The 13,666-nt window shown below is 36.5% G+C and overlaps 1 protein-coding gene across 1 annotated transcript in view; it reads right to left on the bottom strand.

Moving 5' to 3' along the window:
- Positions 1–13,666, bottom strand: part of MET (MET proto-oncogene, receptor tyrosine kinase) — a 113,563-nt gene that overhangs the window by 24,495 nt on the left and 75,402 nt on the right. The window contains exons 6-11 of the mRNA XM_052638579.1: positions 13,215–13,375; positions 11,429–11,531; positions 11,181–11,317; positions 10,388–10,549; positions 9,350–9,449; positions 5,604–5,822 (exon numbers count right to left, since the gene is read on the bottom strand). Coding sequence (XP_052494539.1) covers positions 5,604–5,822; positions 9,350–9,449; positions 10,388–10,549; positions 11,181–11,317; positions 11,429–11,531; positions 13,215–13,375 — 882 coding nt within the window. The remainder of the gene's footprint in view (positions 1–5,603; positions 5,823–9,349; positions 9,450–10,387; positions 10,550–11,180; positions 11,318–11,428; positions 11,532–13,214; positions 13,376–13,666) is intronic.

Consider the following 13,666-nt stretch of genomic DNA (forward strand, 5'->3'; position numbering starts at 1 on the left):
ACTAAAACGTGTCTTGCCAGCTTAGATAATGATGAAGGCTGGGGGAAGGGATGAACATACTGTATCTACATTTCCAGTACTCCTTTTAGGCACAGGCTTGCCTAGGATGTTGCATAAAATCATCTCCAAAACAAAAACAGATGACAAAGCTGAACAACGAAACTCTTTCTCATTTGTGCCTACTAAGAAATGCACAATGATTAGTGACTTATGTTAGAAATTAATATCAGCTTTGTATGTACAGTGATTATTTTAAAAGTCTACAATCCAAGATATAAAAAATGTGATACTGGAAGTCCACTACTATATAACAGAGAGGATTGAATCAGGAGAAAAATAAGAAGGTATAGGCTAGTTTTTGTCATTAAAAACAAAACAAAACAAAACATAGCTTTATCAAGCTGTGGAAAAAAATGTGTATGTTTAGAAATTTTATTTACTTTTTATTATTTAATATTAACTATTATTAAACAGTATAATATAAATAGTAGAACAAAGTTGGATTAGTTGACCTTTCAGTCATTATATATAAGGTTTTTTTGTTTTTATTTATTTATTTGGCTGTTCCAGTCTTAGTTCTGGCATGCGACATCTTTAGTTGTGGCATTCAAACTCTGTAGCACATGGGATCTAGTTCCCTGATCAGGGATTGAACCTAGGTCTTCTGCATTGGGAATGTGAAGTCTTAGCCACTGGAACACCAGGGAAGTCCAATAGGTTTTAAAATAAAGCAATATAAAAGAAGATTTCTGGTCTTCAATCCCTTACATACACAGAGCAATCTAGAGTTGCAATTGTCTCATTTTATCCTGTAAAGACACTTTCCTGAGGTAGGGATTATTGTCATCACTGCTTTACACATTGAGAACTAAGGTTCAAGAAGAGACTTGGTCTTGAAGCAAATCAATTCCATCTGATACAAAATTAGGCTTCCCCTGTGGCCCTGTGGTAAAGAATCCCCCTGCGCTGCAGGGGCTGCAGGAGATGCGGGTTTGATCCCTGGGTCAGGAAGATCCCCTGGAGAAGGAAATGGCAACCCATTCCAGTATTCTTGCCTGGAGAATCCCATGGACAGAGGAGCCTGGTGGGCTACAGTCCATAAGGTCACAAAGAGTCAGACACAACTGAGGTGACTTTGCATGCATGCACTACTTACCATCTACTAGTGTATGACAAAACGCTAGTTACTGAGAATATAATGATGAGTAAGAGTTGCTTTTTCTCACTGCAATGTTAAAATGAATACATTTTTAAAGTGAAAAACTATTACTCCCAATGTGTCATATTGGTATGTCTCTTGCCCTTTCCTCTGCAACTCTGGCCACGTATGACATGTTTCTACCTAACTCGGGCCTGGGAACCCATGTCTGAGCTAGTTAAAGAACAAAGCAGATAGGAGTAGAAGCAGGACTTGAAAAAGAATATCATTACACAAGGGATCTTACAAGTTTTCATGTGTCCAGGTGGCCACAATGTTGAGTCTGGGCAAGTCAGCTAAGGCCGTGTAGGAGGATGGCAATAGGACTCGGCTATGGTTCAGGGAGGCTGGCAGCAAAAAAATCAGTGAGGTGGTGGTAGAGGGACATTTACACTTTACCGAGAGAATATGAGCCTCCTCAGCTTGGGAACTAGGGCAAAAAACCTTGATGGGAAACTTCAAAACTAAGTGCACAGAACATTAACAGGCATTTGCGGAGAGAAGTTCCCAGGTCATCTGAGAAAAACTGGGGAACCAAAATTAAACTGGCTTCTTCACTGGCTACTTGGGTCAGTAGGATACCACAGGTGCTGTCTATAAGCCCTGGAATATGGCTTCCCCTACCCCAGAATGCATATTACAGTGTATAGCACAAAGAAAAACAGTTGACCCCTGAATAACATGGGGGTTAGGGGTGCTGATCCCTGTGTATTTGAAAATCCATATATAATTTCACAGTCAGCCCTCTGGATCTGAGGTTCTGAAACCATGGATTCTCTCAATGCTGGATCACATAGGACTGTAGTATGTATTTATTGAAAAAAAAAACATGCATGTAAGTTGGACCTGTGCAGTTCAACCTATATTGTTCAAGGGTTAAGTGTCAACTTATGAGTCCCATCAATAAGAACAGGTCTTGACACTGGGCCAAATGACTTCTAAGAAAAGAGCCCTTCATTTCTACCCTGTTGTAGACAGAACTGGCCTCACAGTGGTTGTGAATGGGTTTAGGCCTGTAATTTCAGGTACATCAGCCAGAAGTGGGAGGAAGACAAATTCTGGTGGCTCTGGGCAGGAAGTAGACTGAGTTAGCTGAGAACGACTCTCCCTTCTAAATCCTTCTAATGCCAAGACACTGACACAGACCTCCATCTGAGCGCACTCTATCTGAGCTTTGTTCTTAGGCTCCTTCCTAGTATCATAGCCCAAGTTCTGTTCCTTGACTTAGTTTATCTTCCTGCTCCTTTTCATGTTTTAACCAACTTCTCCAAACTGAATTTCTGAAGCATCTCTATTACCATGTATATCAATATGCTCTAGAATATGATAAAGCCCCAGGGCAGTGTCAGGCAGTTCTAGTCCAGCATTAAATACTGTGCTTCTCTAGTTTCCACAAAATATGAATAAAAAGTCATATAATAGGGTAATTAGGAAATATAGGGTTTCTTTTCATCAGAATTGACTTTCAGGTATTTGTAAAGAGTTTAGAGCTAGTTTACTTAAAGAACTGCATGGACATCTACATACCACATGATAGAAAATTTCCCTATTACGAAAGATATTTTGGTATACATTAAATGAAAGTTAATATGCAAAGCTTTGTAATGTAGTAGCTGCTGCTGCTAAGTCACTTCAGTCGTGTCTGACTCTGTGCGACCCCACAGCAGCCCACCAGGCTCCCCCGTCCCTGGGATTCTCCAGGCAAGAACACTGGAGCGGGTTGCCATTTCCTTCTCCAATGCATAAAAGTGAACCGTGAAAGGGAAGTCGCTCAGTTGTGTCTGACTTTTAGTGACCCTATGGACTGCAGCCCACCAGGCTCCTCTGTTCATGGGATTTTCCAGGCAAGAGTACTGGAGTGGGGTGCCATAGAAAGAAGACCAAATATGGAATCAAGAAACTTGATTGTGAGCCCAAGTTATACTGTTTGCTCCCACGTGACCCATGACAAATTATCCAATCTTTCTAAACCTCTGTTTACTTATCTATAAAGGAGGACACTCCTGAAGTGACTTAGCAGCAGCAGCAGCAAAGGGGGATAATCATCACTGACCTCCCAACCTTATATGTCCACATGAATCTCAAATGAAACAGTATTTGTCAAAGTACTGTGTTAACTAAAATTTCACAAAAACATGAGCTGTTGCTGACATGAACACTGTGCCTTCATGTGTACTCCCAAAGAGATGTTTACTTCTGATGACCTCTGTCCACACTGGTGCCTAAGCCTTAGATACAAACTACCACCCACATTATGGGGTTTCTGATTCATGCTGAGGAAGACTGATATTTAGTCCCTATTATGTTCTCTTGACCCAAACCTGACTGACCCTCTTGGCCATGGTGTAATCACTGGGCCAACTACTGACTAAGGCAATTCTCACAACTAGGGCTGGAAACTATCACAATCTCTCTTTAGCCAAATAATTCTTATATGCATGGCTGCTTAAGCAGCACAAAACTCTTCCTGGCAAAAAGAAGCAAATCTCACTCTAAACACAATTCTCTCCATAGTGCTTTCACTGATGGAACACAAATTCATGTTTTCAATGGTAATTGAACATGCACAACATGAAATAAAATAGCACCCTTTCTTTTGCTAAAAACAGTTGACTGTTTGTCCAGAAGAGACCTTTTCTCTTCTCTTGCTTTATGCTCCTTATTTCAGAGAGGCAGAGGTTTTAATAAGGTCAACTTTAGAAACTGATAAAGGGTTAAACTGCTGTGACACAAAGATTCTCGCATAGCTTAGATCTTCTCTACATATACATAATATGGAATATGGGAGATGACTAAATCATGACACTCCCAAAATAGTCCCCCTAAACTGTTCCTATTTTCCCCAGATTGCCACTCTGTGACATGACAGGTGCTAGACCTTTGTTAGAGAAGAGAGTCATTCTGTATATAGACAAGAAAAGAAAGTCTCTTGTGTCTATTTCCAGAGACCTCTTGGGCCAGGTTGAAAATAGCATTAAAGGCTGAGGATGATGTCAAATTATATTTTTCCTGGTCCAACAATTTTGTAGGACACTGGATAATGGGTATGTAATTTATAGAAAAAGTTTTCTCCTCCTTGTAAGACTATTAGAAAGGGTAGATAAAGAATCATTATTCTCTAATCCTTCCATGATAGATAAAGGAACAGAAAAATAGAATTTATCTGGGTGTAGAAGTATTTGCAAATAAACCTTTGTTTTCATCAAGAAAAACCAAATGGAATCTTTGAAATGGCAAACACAGTAATTGTTGAAAGCAAAAGGTCACACTAGATTAATTTTATTGAAAAAAAAAGTGATAAAAGCTCTTTCTCCCTTTCTAAAACTAATTAAAGAAGCAGATGAAAGAACTTTGCTATGGTAAACATGCTGTTCACTGAAGCAGGCTTCCATTTAATTTCATGCTGGGCTTGCTTAATTATTGTGCAAAACACAATTGGGAGGTTAGTAAACTTGTATGAGTGTGAATGTGTACATGGGTTTGGCTGAAGACAAAGTCTTGTTGAAAAAGCAGAATAATTTTAGTAAAAACATACTCTTATTTACATGGAGATGATCTATGGGAATTTATATTACATCTAAACAAGGACTACCCTATTACTTTGTGTTTGCTCATATTTGCCTTCAGGCTATCTCTTGGGGAAAAATACTGCATGTCTAAAAACATCATGTTGAAATGTAAATATTTTGCTGTTTCTAGAGACTGAGACTATAGATAATTAAAGTTTTGATCATATTGCCTCTTTCATTACTATTTGAGGTAAAAATGACTGAAGCAACATAAAAGAGTTGTATTCTAGTCTTTGTTCTGCCTCAACCTGATCACTTGTCAAACCATGTAACCTCTCTGGGGGTTTGGTATTCTTTATTTGCAACAGGCTGGTTTAGAAAAGGTGATTTGTTGTTGCCCAATTAAATTATATTTAGAGGCTAATATATTCCTGAGGTAGAGGAAATTCAGCTGCATTTATAAATCAGCTTAGAGATGACCACACCCAGATACAAAATTCCAAGTATTAGAAGGAAGTACAGAATTACAGTTGATGTCTTTACTTTTATGACTTTTATCTTTTATCTTGTAATGAGCACATTTAGGTGTCCAGGGAAATATGTAAGTAACATCGGCAGAAGAATAAATCAAAGGCAACTTACTTAAAGGATTTGTGTCCTACATTTACTACTCTTTATTATATACATTAAGAAAGAATTTTTAAACGCTTCATTAAAAAGCAGTCCATGATTATGCATACCTTTTAGTCCTGTGTCAAAAGATTTGCTTTTCAGAACTTAGATATTTGCTAATGTAATATAAGATAATGACCAAGCACAACAATTTTATTCACATAGCTATGAAGTCAATTAAGTGCAAGTTGATGATTTAAGAGAGCATTTTAAGCATTTCTTACCTTAATTTCCAGTACATTTTCATTGCCTATTGAGATCATCACTGGCTTTTCAAAAGGCTTAAACACAGGATTATGTACATAAATGAGATCAAAGTATTTGGAATGGATCCCATCTAACATGAAAAAGGCTTTGGTTTTCAGGGGGAGTTGTAGGTTCAGCTGTTGTAGTGAAGGAGTTGTACAGCAGATTATCTCTGAATTAGAGCGATGTTGACATGCCTACAGTGAGACATCAATTATTCACCGTAAACAGAACACAGCTTGACATCATCAATAGCAACTTTCACATTTCACTGTTTCAGACAATCAGTTGAAAATATACATTATAGGAAAAAAAATCTCCATTTAACTCACTGATGTTGAAGAACACATTTCTGGAAGCTTGACGGATGTAAGATTATCTAAACAATCCAGCCTTAAAGGAGCTACAAAGCTTCACTTGCTGGGAAGATGTAAGCTATTCTATCCGAAGCTGTCTCTTTCCTCTGTCACTTTATCTTAAGAAGACAGGACAGTCACCAGGAGGGTGGCTGCTTATGAAACAGCTATTGCAGAGTGGGAAGCTGAACTTTGTGCAATTTAAGTCCTGTTCGCATCTTAGCTTTAAATCAAGCTTTAAGAATTAGGGCAAAGCCCTCACTTGGAAACTCACCTCATTTAGAAATTAACATTAAAATGTTATTCACAGTGTGGAATACTATAAGGCAAAGTGCTTTGTCAACTGCCGAGCACCATATGGTTCACACTATAATTAATTATGTAGTAAGATCATCTTATTAGTGTGCTTTAAGCTATCAATTACTGAGTGCCAGGTTCTGTGCAAAATATTTCACAAGGCTGGTGTCATTTAATTCTCACAATAGTCCTATGAGGTAGGTGCTAGAGCTTTTTGAGCTGATATCATCAGACCAGGTCACAAAGCTCTGAATAGCAAAGTAAAGAACATAAATCCTAGACCACTGGCTCTAAAATTCACATGACTCCCATGCTGTGTGGTTTCTTGTTCACTCTGTATTCTACATTGGTCAAACTTTTCCTATCCTCTCTATTTTACAAAGGTTCCTCTATCATTATTTCATGTCCTTTCATCTTTCATTAAAAATTTTCCCCTTTATAATTCTGATTTATAGAAGTTTGGAAAATGTGGTTTCCTCTTGATTGTGCTTAGATGAAACCAGCAACACAAAGTGGTGCATTTAAGGTTAAATGGTTGCATTTTTCCCCCCAAGGAAGACAAACAAGCAACAACATCCCTTAGATTTCCTTTTCTTTGACAAGTAGAGTTGGAGATAAAACAATTACTTATGTCCACAATAGAATAATACTCAGGATATACAGAAAAAGCACAAACAAAATTGGATATTTGATATTTTCTTTTAAAAATGATTTAAAAATTGTTCTGTATTGAAAAATGTGTGCTATGTGCAGATAAAGAAAAATTATATACAGACATAATAGGTATAAAATACTACTTAGTTTTGTATCAAATCCATATGACAATGCTAAAAGCTATCCTATGATCTCGAAAAAAGGAAATGAACAACTTTACTGCTATTACAATAATTTTCTATGTAACAAGAAATTTGAAAATTAACAAACTTCTGGCTTCTGGGGCATAATGTATGTTAACAAATTAATATGCATTTTGTTAAGATGATCAATATTTTTATTTTAAAAGATTTGAATTTGTTAGACTGGAAATTTACTCTGGCTGGATCAGTAAATCTAAATCAGACCTGAACAAGAGTTTTCATCTGTTAAATAATGAATGGCTTCAATTCATCATGGTCAGCTTCAGATTCTACAAGAAGCAGGGAATATGGAAAGAACACAGGTCTCTTTATGAGATTTTTTGCAAACAATAGTCAAATAGACCCACTGAATTTTTCATTCCCGTCCAAATTGAATCCATTGTTCTATTTAATATCTTTGTGGCTAAAATAACAAAGTTTACATTTCTAGATATGCAAACAGACAAGATTCTAATCTTCTACTGTTGTTCCAATCTTCTTTGTCACACCTAGGAGGTTTTTAAAAACTACATATTACAAATGAATGAATGATGTCACGTGTCATCATAATGTTGGTGAGGCAGAGGGAAGAAATCTGTCATGATTTTAATAATGTAACCTCAGTGTGAATTAGATAAACTAAAAATTTCTCAGACTTCTACTTTAAAAAGTTGCATGCCAACACCAAAGGGGGTTATTGTTATTTTTACTGGTTAATGAAAAATTGCTATGCCTGGTTGTGGAGAACTGATGTCCTTTAAATTAATAGTGGTGGTATTCTAACTTTGTTTGTGGCCATGTGCAGGGATTGGTTTCAAAGCTCTCTACTTCATATGGGGACTCCCTAGAGTATAATCTCTCAGGAATATTATAAAAATCTAATAATACTCTTTAGAGGTGATGCAATGTGGCTGATTGAGAAGGTCAAGAAAAATCTTATTTGAGATGACCTTATTGTTTGGTGATTTGGCTTGACATTTTTAGCCCGAAATTGGTTTTTGTAATTAAAGCACACTGTGGCCTTAGCCTTCAAGAAATATTGGATGAGAATCTAAAAGGAAGTGCTGTAATTCAATCTATTACCTCCCCAATCAAGACCCTGCCTGAGAGGGGGCACTTAGAACTTTCATTCTAAGTTGTGTGTAGTCTGACTAGATTATGGATATTTTATATCAGAGAAAAACAACAAAACATATAATCTTCATAAATAACTCCAAACTTCCTGAAGTCTGAAGTAAAACTGCCGCTTCAATGTGACCCAAAACTGTCAGAGCACAAAATAGGTCAATTTAAGGAGGAATTCAGTTAAATTCTGATGGACCTTGCAAATTAAAGAAAAAAGGTGAAGATGTGTTACACATCATACCCATTCTAGGACATAAGTATTTTAATGCTCTTTTTCATTATTTGATAACATGCTGACAAAAGGACAAGAGGCATGGTTAAGAAGGGATATGAAAGAAAACACCGTACCACTTAGGAAGACATGGATGCTTTGGCAAGAGTAAAGGCTTTACCCAGGGGTTTTATTAGACCAAAAAGGTTGATGTTCTAGGGGGCATTATAAAAAGGAGGATAGGGAAATGCTATGGTTTGAATGTTTGCATCCTCCTCAAATTCATATTTGGAACCCTAATCCCTCACATGATGGGATTTGGAGATGGGGCCTTTGCGAGGTAAGTAGGTCATGAGAGTGAAGTTCTCATGATGGAATTAGTGCCCTCATAAGAGGAGACACAAGAGAGCTTGCTTCCTCTTTCTTTCCCTTCCATGTGAGGATAAAATGAGAACATAATCAGCTGCAAACCAGGAAGCAGGCCCTCCCCAGAAAGCCAGATCTGCTGGCACCCTGGTCCTGGACTTCGCAACCTTGAGAACTATGAGAAAAAATAAATGTTTGCTATGTAAGCCACTCAGTCTATGGTATTTTTGTTTAGAACCCTGAACAGACTAAGACAGGGATGATGTAGTTTGCATTTGTACTGACTTTTTAAAATACACTGCCTCAAGTTGATAATCATTATTTGTGTCTAAACATTATGTGTGAGTGTGTTTTATGTTAGCCTGAGACTAGATATTTGTAGTCATTGAATTAAAAAAATCCTATTGACTACACTGCAGGTAAGATAACTAGCAGACATTACAGGCAAAACTGAAATGTCTCTGTACCCTGAAAGCAGGCAGCAGAGGCAGAGGTGCAGAGTTCTAAGCACAACTATCATGTAGAGGACTTACCACTGTAAAGTTCTTTCCGGCTTCATGCACATTTATTACCATCCTTATGATACTAACTGAATTCAGGTTTTTTCCAACACCTGTTATTGTACTCCCACCACTGGCAAAATAAAATAGAAAAATAGCAATGAGAGGTTCTTTCTCTATCAAGTATTTTAAGAGAGAAATGAAATTAAATCACATGTAGTAACTACAAGTTACAGCCACAACTGAAGTCAAATGAAAGTTCAGAGGTAAATTTTCTTTGGAAATAACTTATTTCACCTGAAAATATTTTAAAAATTCATTATTTCACAAGCTGAAGGAATGAATTTCTCTTTTTATTCACCAAACACACAAAAGAAATATTTTTTCCTGCCTGAAAAAAATACAAAGAAAAATGAATTTAACTACTGTCGCTAGACTGATTGAAATAACAGAAATAAGGCAGACTGAAACGGGTCCAATGAGATAATGATTTAGAGGGAGTCTGGTATTGGCTCAGATAGTAAAGAATCTGCCTGCAATGTGGGAGACCTGGATTTGATCCCTGGGTCAGGAATATCTCATAGAGAAGGGAATGGCAACCCAATCCAGTATTCTTGCTTGGAAAATTCCATGGACAGAGGAACCCTGGCAAACTATAGTCCACGGGATCACAAACAGTTGGACACGACTGAGTGATTAACACACTGGTATAGGGAAAAGTTGTGTGTAAATTAGGTAAGGAAAAATACACTGTAAAAGTGACAGAAAAAGGTGATTCCACTCTTAGGCACTACGGTTAGTAAAGAGTTAAAATGTACACACTGTAAGTGCTTAAATACTATGAAGTTCAGTAAACTTAGACTAGGATAAAACGGCATGAACTAGCACTGATAAAGTCAAATTGTACTCAGAACCTGACTGTAGTTTTCACTCCTGAATTGGAAAGGTATTCTTCAAAAGAAATGCAATAGCATCAAATCCAGAGATAAAACTATCTTCCTTTTGACTATTTGGCAGCCAATCATTCTCAAGTTTATTACTTTCTTATACCCATCAGAAACTTTTACTTACCTAATAAAAGATTTGGTGGGATGTATTTCATAGACAATGGGGTCTTCCCGGTAAATGAAGCTGTTCACCTCTCGGTTGGCTAAGTCAATTTTCAATTTAACAGAAAACTCAGTTGGAGCACTTTGGGCTGGGGTATAACATTCGAGAATACTATATGAAACACTGAACAAAAAATTAAGAAAATGGATCTTCGTTATTAAAGACACACATATGTTAGAATTATATCCATAAGTCAAAAAGGGTATCAGTCTATAGCACCTAAATGGGAATTTCTAGGGGGAAAAAAGCTCTTTTTAATGTAGGGTGTTTGTGTTTGACTAGATCCCAGACTTAGCTCTGTTGTAGGCAAGCTACCTGACTTAAAAATATTTGGGATTTTAAGCAATTTTTAAAGTTTTGGTACTTGATTTAAGCTTTCCCATCTCTTAAGAAGCAGAAACATAACTTTCTAACCTAGTCTCCCTCATGGCTCTCACCACCCCAAAGTGATCTGATCTAATTGTAAATCTTGATGGAAATGTTTATTGTCAATTAACAGAACCTCACAGCTTATAGCATAGGTGGGATACTCAGTATAACAATAAAGAAGGTGGAATTAATAAACCATAAGGGAAGGGTAGAAAAAACAGCAAAAAGGAGTAGAGGGATTCAGGAAGGAAGAAGTCTTTTAAGGTAAGGACAGTAAATAATAAACCTCTTGACTTTTTGCCACAAAAGAACAATATTTTCTTGATTTGTTAGGTACAAATATTAATCCAACTTGACTGATGAAACAAAAGATAAACTACAACACCTTTTTAAAGTACATGTTTTTCCACCAATTGAAATGTGTCTTGAATTTCCACTGTTTAGGTGCTTTCCAGTTAATGTAAGTAAAGTGCCACCTGTTTTTGGACCATAATTTGGAGAAATACTTGTTATTACAGGATCCTGAAAGAGAGATAAAAACAAAATAAAATAACCTGTTAATTTTATAACTCTAAGTAGATTAAGTAATAATTAAATATCCTAGTTCATGAGAAAATGAACGCCTAGACTTACCACATAGGAAAACATACTATACTGTACTGACCCACGACTGTTTGAAATAACTATGGACATATTGAAATGTTCATTCGTTGCAGGACCAACTGTGCATTTCAACCTGAAAAAGCAAAGTTTTATATAAGTCCAAAGGCATTTTCTGGCTTGGGTATTTTATATTAAGAGTTATTATCTCCAAATAGTGAGCTGACTACTCTAAATAGCAAGCAGAGTTTCCAAGTAAGCATCAAGACTGAAAATTGTATAGCTCTATTTCTGTACTATTATGCTAAACTTTATATTGACTGTCTTGTATTATTCACACAGACAAAACAGGAAATGTTAAATATCATCGATGTAGAGCTCACCAGTCGAAAAGTTCATAATAATCTCAGTCTAATCCTATACAATTGTAGGCATAATGTTTGGCATACTTATAGAAATGTTATTTTGACAGCATATGAAACAATGGGCTGATTACAACTAAGCAGAAATCTCTTCTTCAAAGTATGTCAAAAGATGCATTTTTGTGGTTATACACATTTACTTAATAACAATAATGATAAAATAAAGATAGGGTTTCCACAAAATTATTTTTGAATTAATAATCTTATTATAATCCTAAAAAGTACAATTTGCTTTATTAAGAAACTTTTAAAAATGAGGATGAATTGTGTCTCACTTTTATAGGCTCTAATTTATAAGCAATGAGCAAGAACTTACAAGGGGGATTTCTTGAATGAATTTTTTTGCCATTAAGCTAAACAAGTATGACATTAATTGATGCTTTGGCCTCAGTAAAATAAGATGAGTAGATTTAGATCTTTGCATAACCCTGGAAGGAATTCTACTAGGTATAAAACAACCACTTGAAAGAATAGGTCAAACTATAAAACTTCAAATGTTTGGTTATTGTTACTACATAACTAAAAATTTCTGGGTTCTCTGTTCATTAGGGGCTTCCCTGGTGGCTCAGAGGTTCATTATGGAATTCAGATCTTATAGAAGTTACAAGTAGGATATAGTAGAACAGGCACAGGTCTTGGATCAAGAGAGCTGAGTTTGAAGGCCTGTTCAGCTCTTACTCTCTGAATTACCTCTACTAATCTATCTTTCTGAACTTCAGTTACCACTTTGTAAAACAGGGATAACATTGCTATTTCCTGAGATTTGGGAATGACTACATGAGATATACTCTTTCCTGGCAAACCATTCTGGTATTCCTGCTTGCAGAATTCCATGGACAGACCATGGGGTCAAAAAGAGTCGGATACGACTGAGTGACTAACATTTTAATTTTTCATTGCAGTGTCAATAAAGATCAGCTAAATATAAACTCATCAAAAACAATGAGTCTCAAAAGTATGATACAGCTGCTTCACTACATTTCTGAGATTCAGAAAGTGAATTTAGAAAAGAGGGTCCCTATTGAGCTCTTCTCTGATTTTTATAGAAAAAACTGTTGGAAAGAGTCTCTCTATTGAAGACTTTAGATGAACCGACCCCAACCAGTGCTACTCTTTCAAATCTACCCAGACAATTTCTCAAGAGTTGTTACAAAAATGGTTGAAAAATTCCCAGATGCTAGATTTTTCTTTTCTTCATCTGAGTAATGTCACTTTCTCCCTCCTTAATCCTGGTGAGTAAATAGTTTTAAAAACAAAATAAATCCACAAGGGGAGTGGTGGACCAAGACATTTTTTAATTCAAGAGATGGACTTTTGGGGCAAGTTTTACAAGTATTCATTCAAAACTAAAACCTGTTTTCCAATCACACCCTGGCCAAGTGTTTTTAGGTCCTTACATGTTTGTTGTGCTCTCACTTAAGGTTAAGGTGCAGCTCTCATTTCCAAGGAGAACTCTGGTTTTCTTCAAGTCAAATTTATTATTCCTCTTGAATCCAAAGTCCCAGCCACAAACAGTCAGTGTTGTCCCTCCTTCAAGGGGGGCACTAGTTGGAAAAACCTATAAGGACAATATAGAACTTAAAAAAAGCGAGTACATTATTATCTTTCACATGTGTGGAAAACAGACAAAATATGTATCCTCAAAGAATCTGAAATCCTTCCCTTCTCCCATTATCTAAAAAAATTGAATTTTCACTGAAGGAAAAAGGGACACAAGTCTCAGAGAATCTGGAACAAACATTAAAACTATCTGTCAGGTTGATGAAACAAGCTGTTTTCAGAAGATTCAGAGATGGGAGAGAGGGCAAATTCAGCCTAGGTGGGGATGAAAGGCCTTTTTGGGATGAAG

This window comes from Budorcas taxicolor, chromosome 4, assembly GCF_023091745.1.
Source record: "Budorcas taxicolor isolate Tak-1 chromosome 4, Takin1.1, whole genome shotgun sequence".
Lineage (NCBI taxonomy): Eukaryota > Metazoa > Chordata > Mammalia > Artiodactyla > Bovidae > Budorcas > Budorcas taxicolor.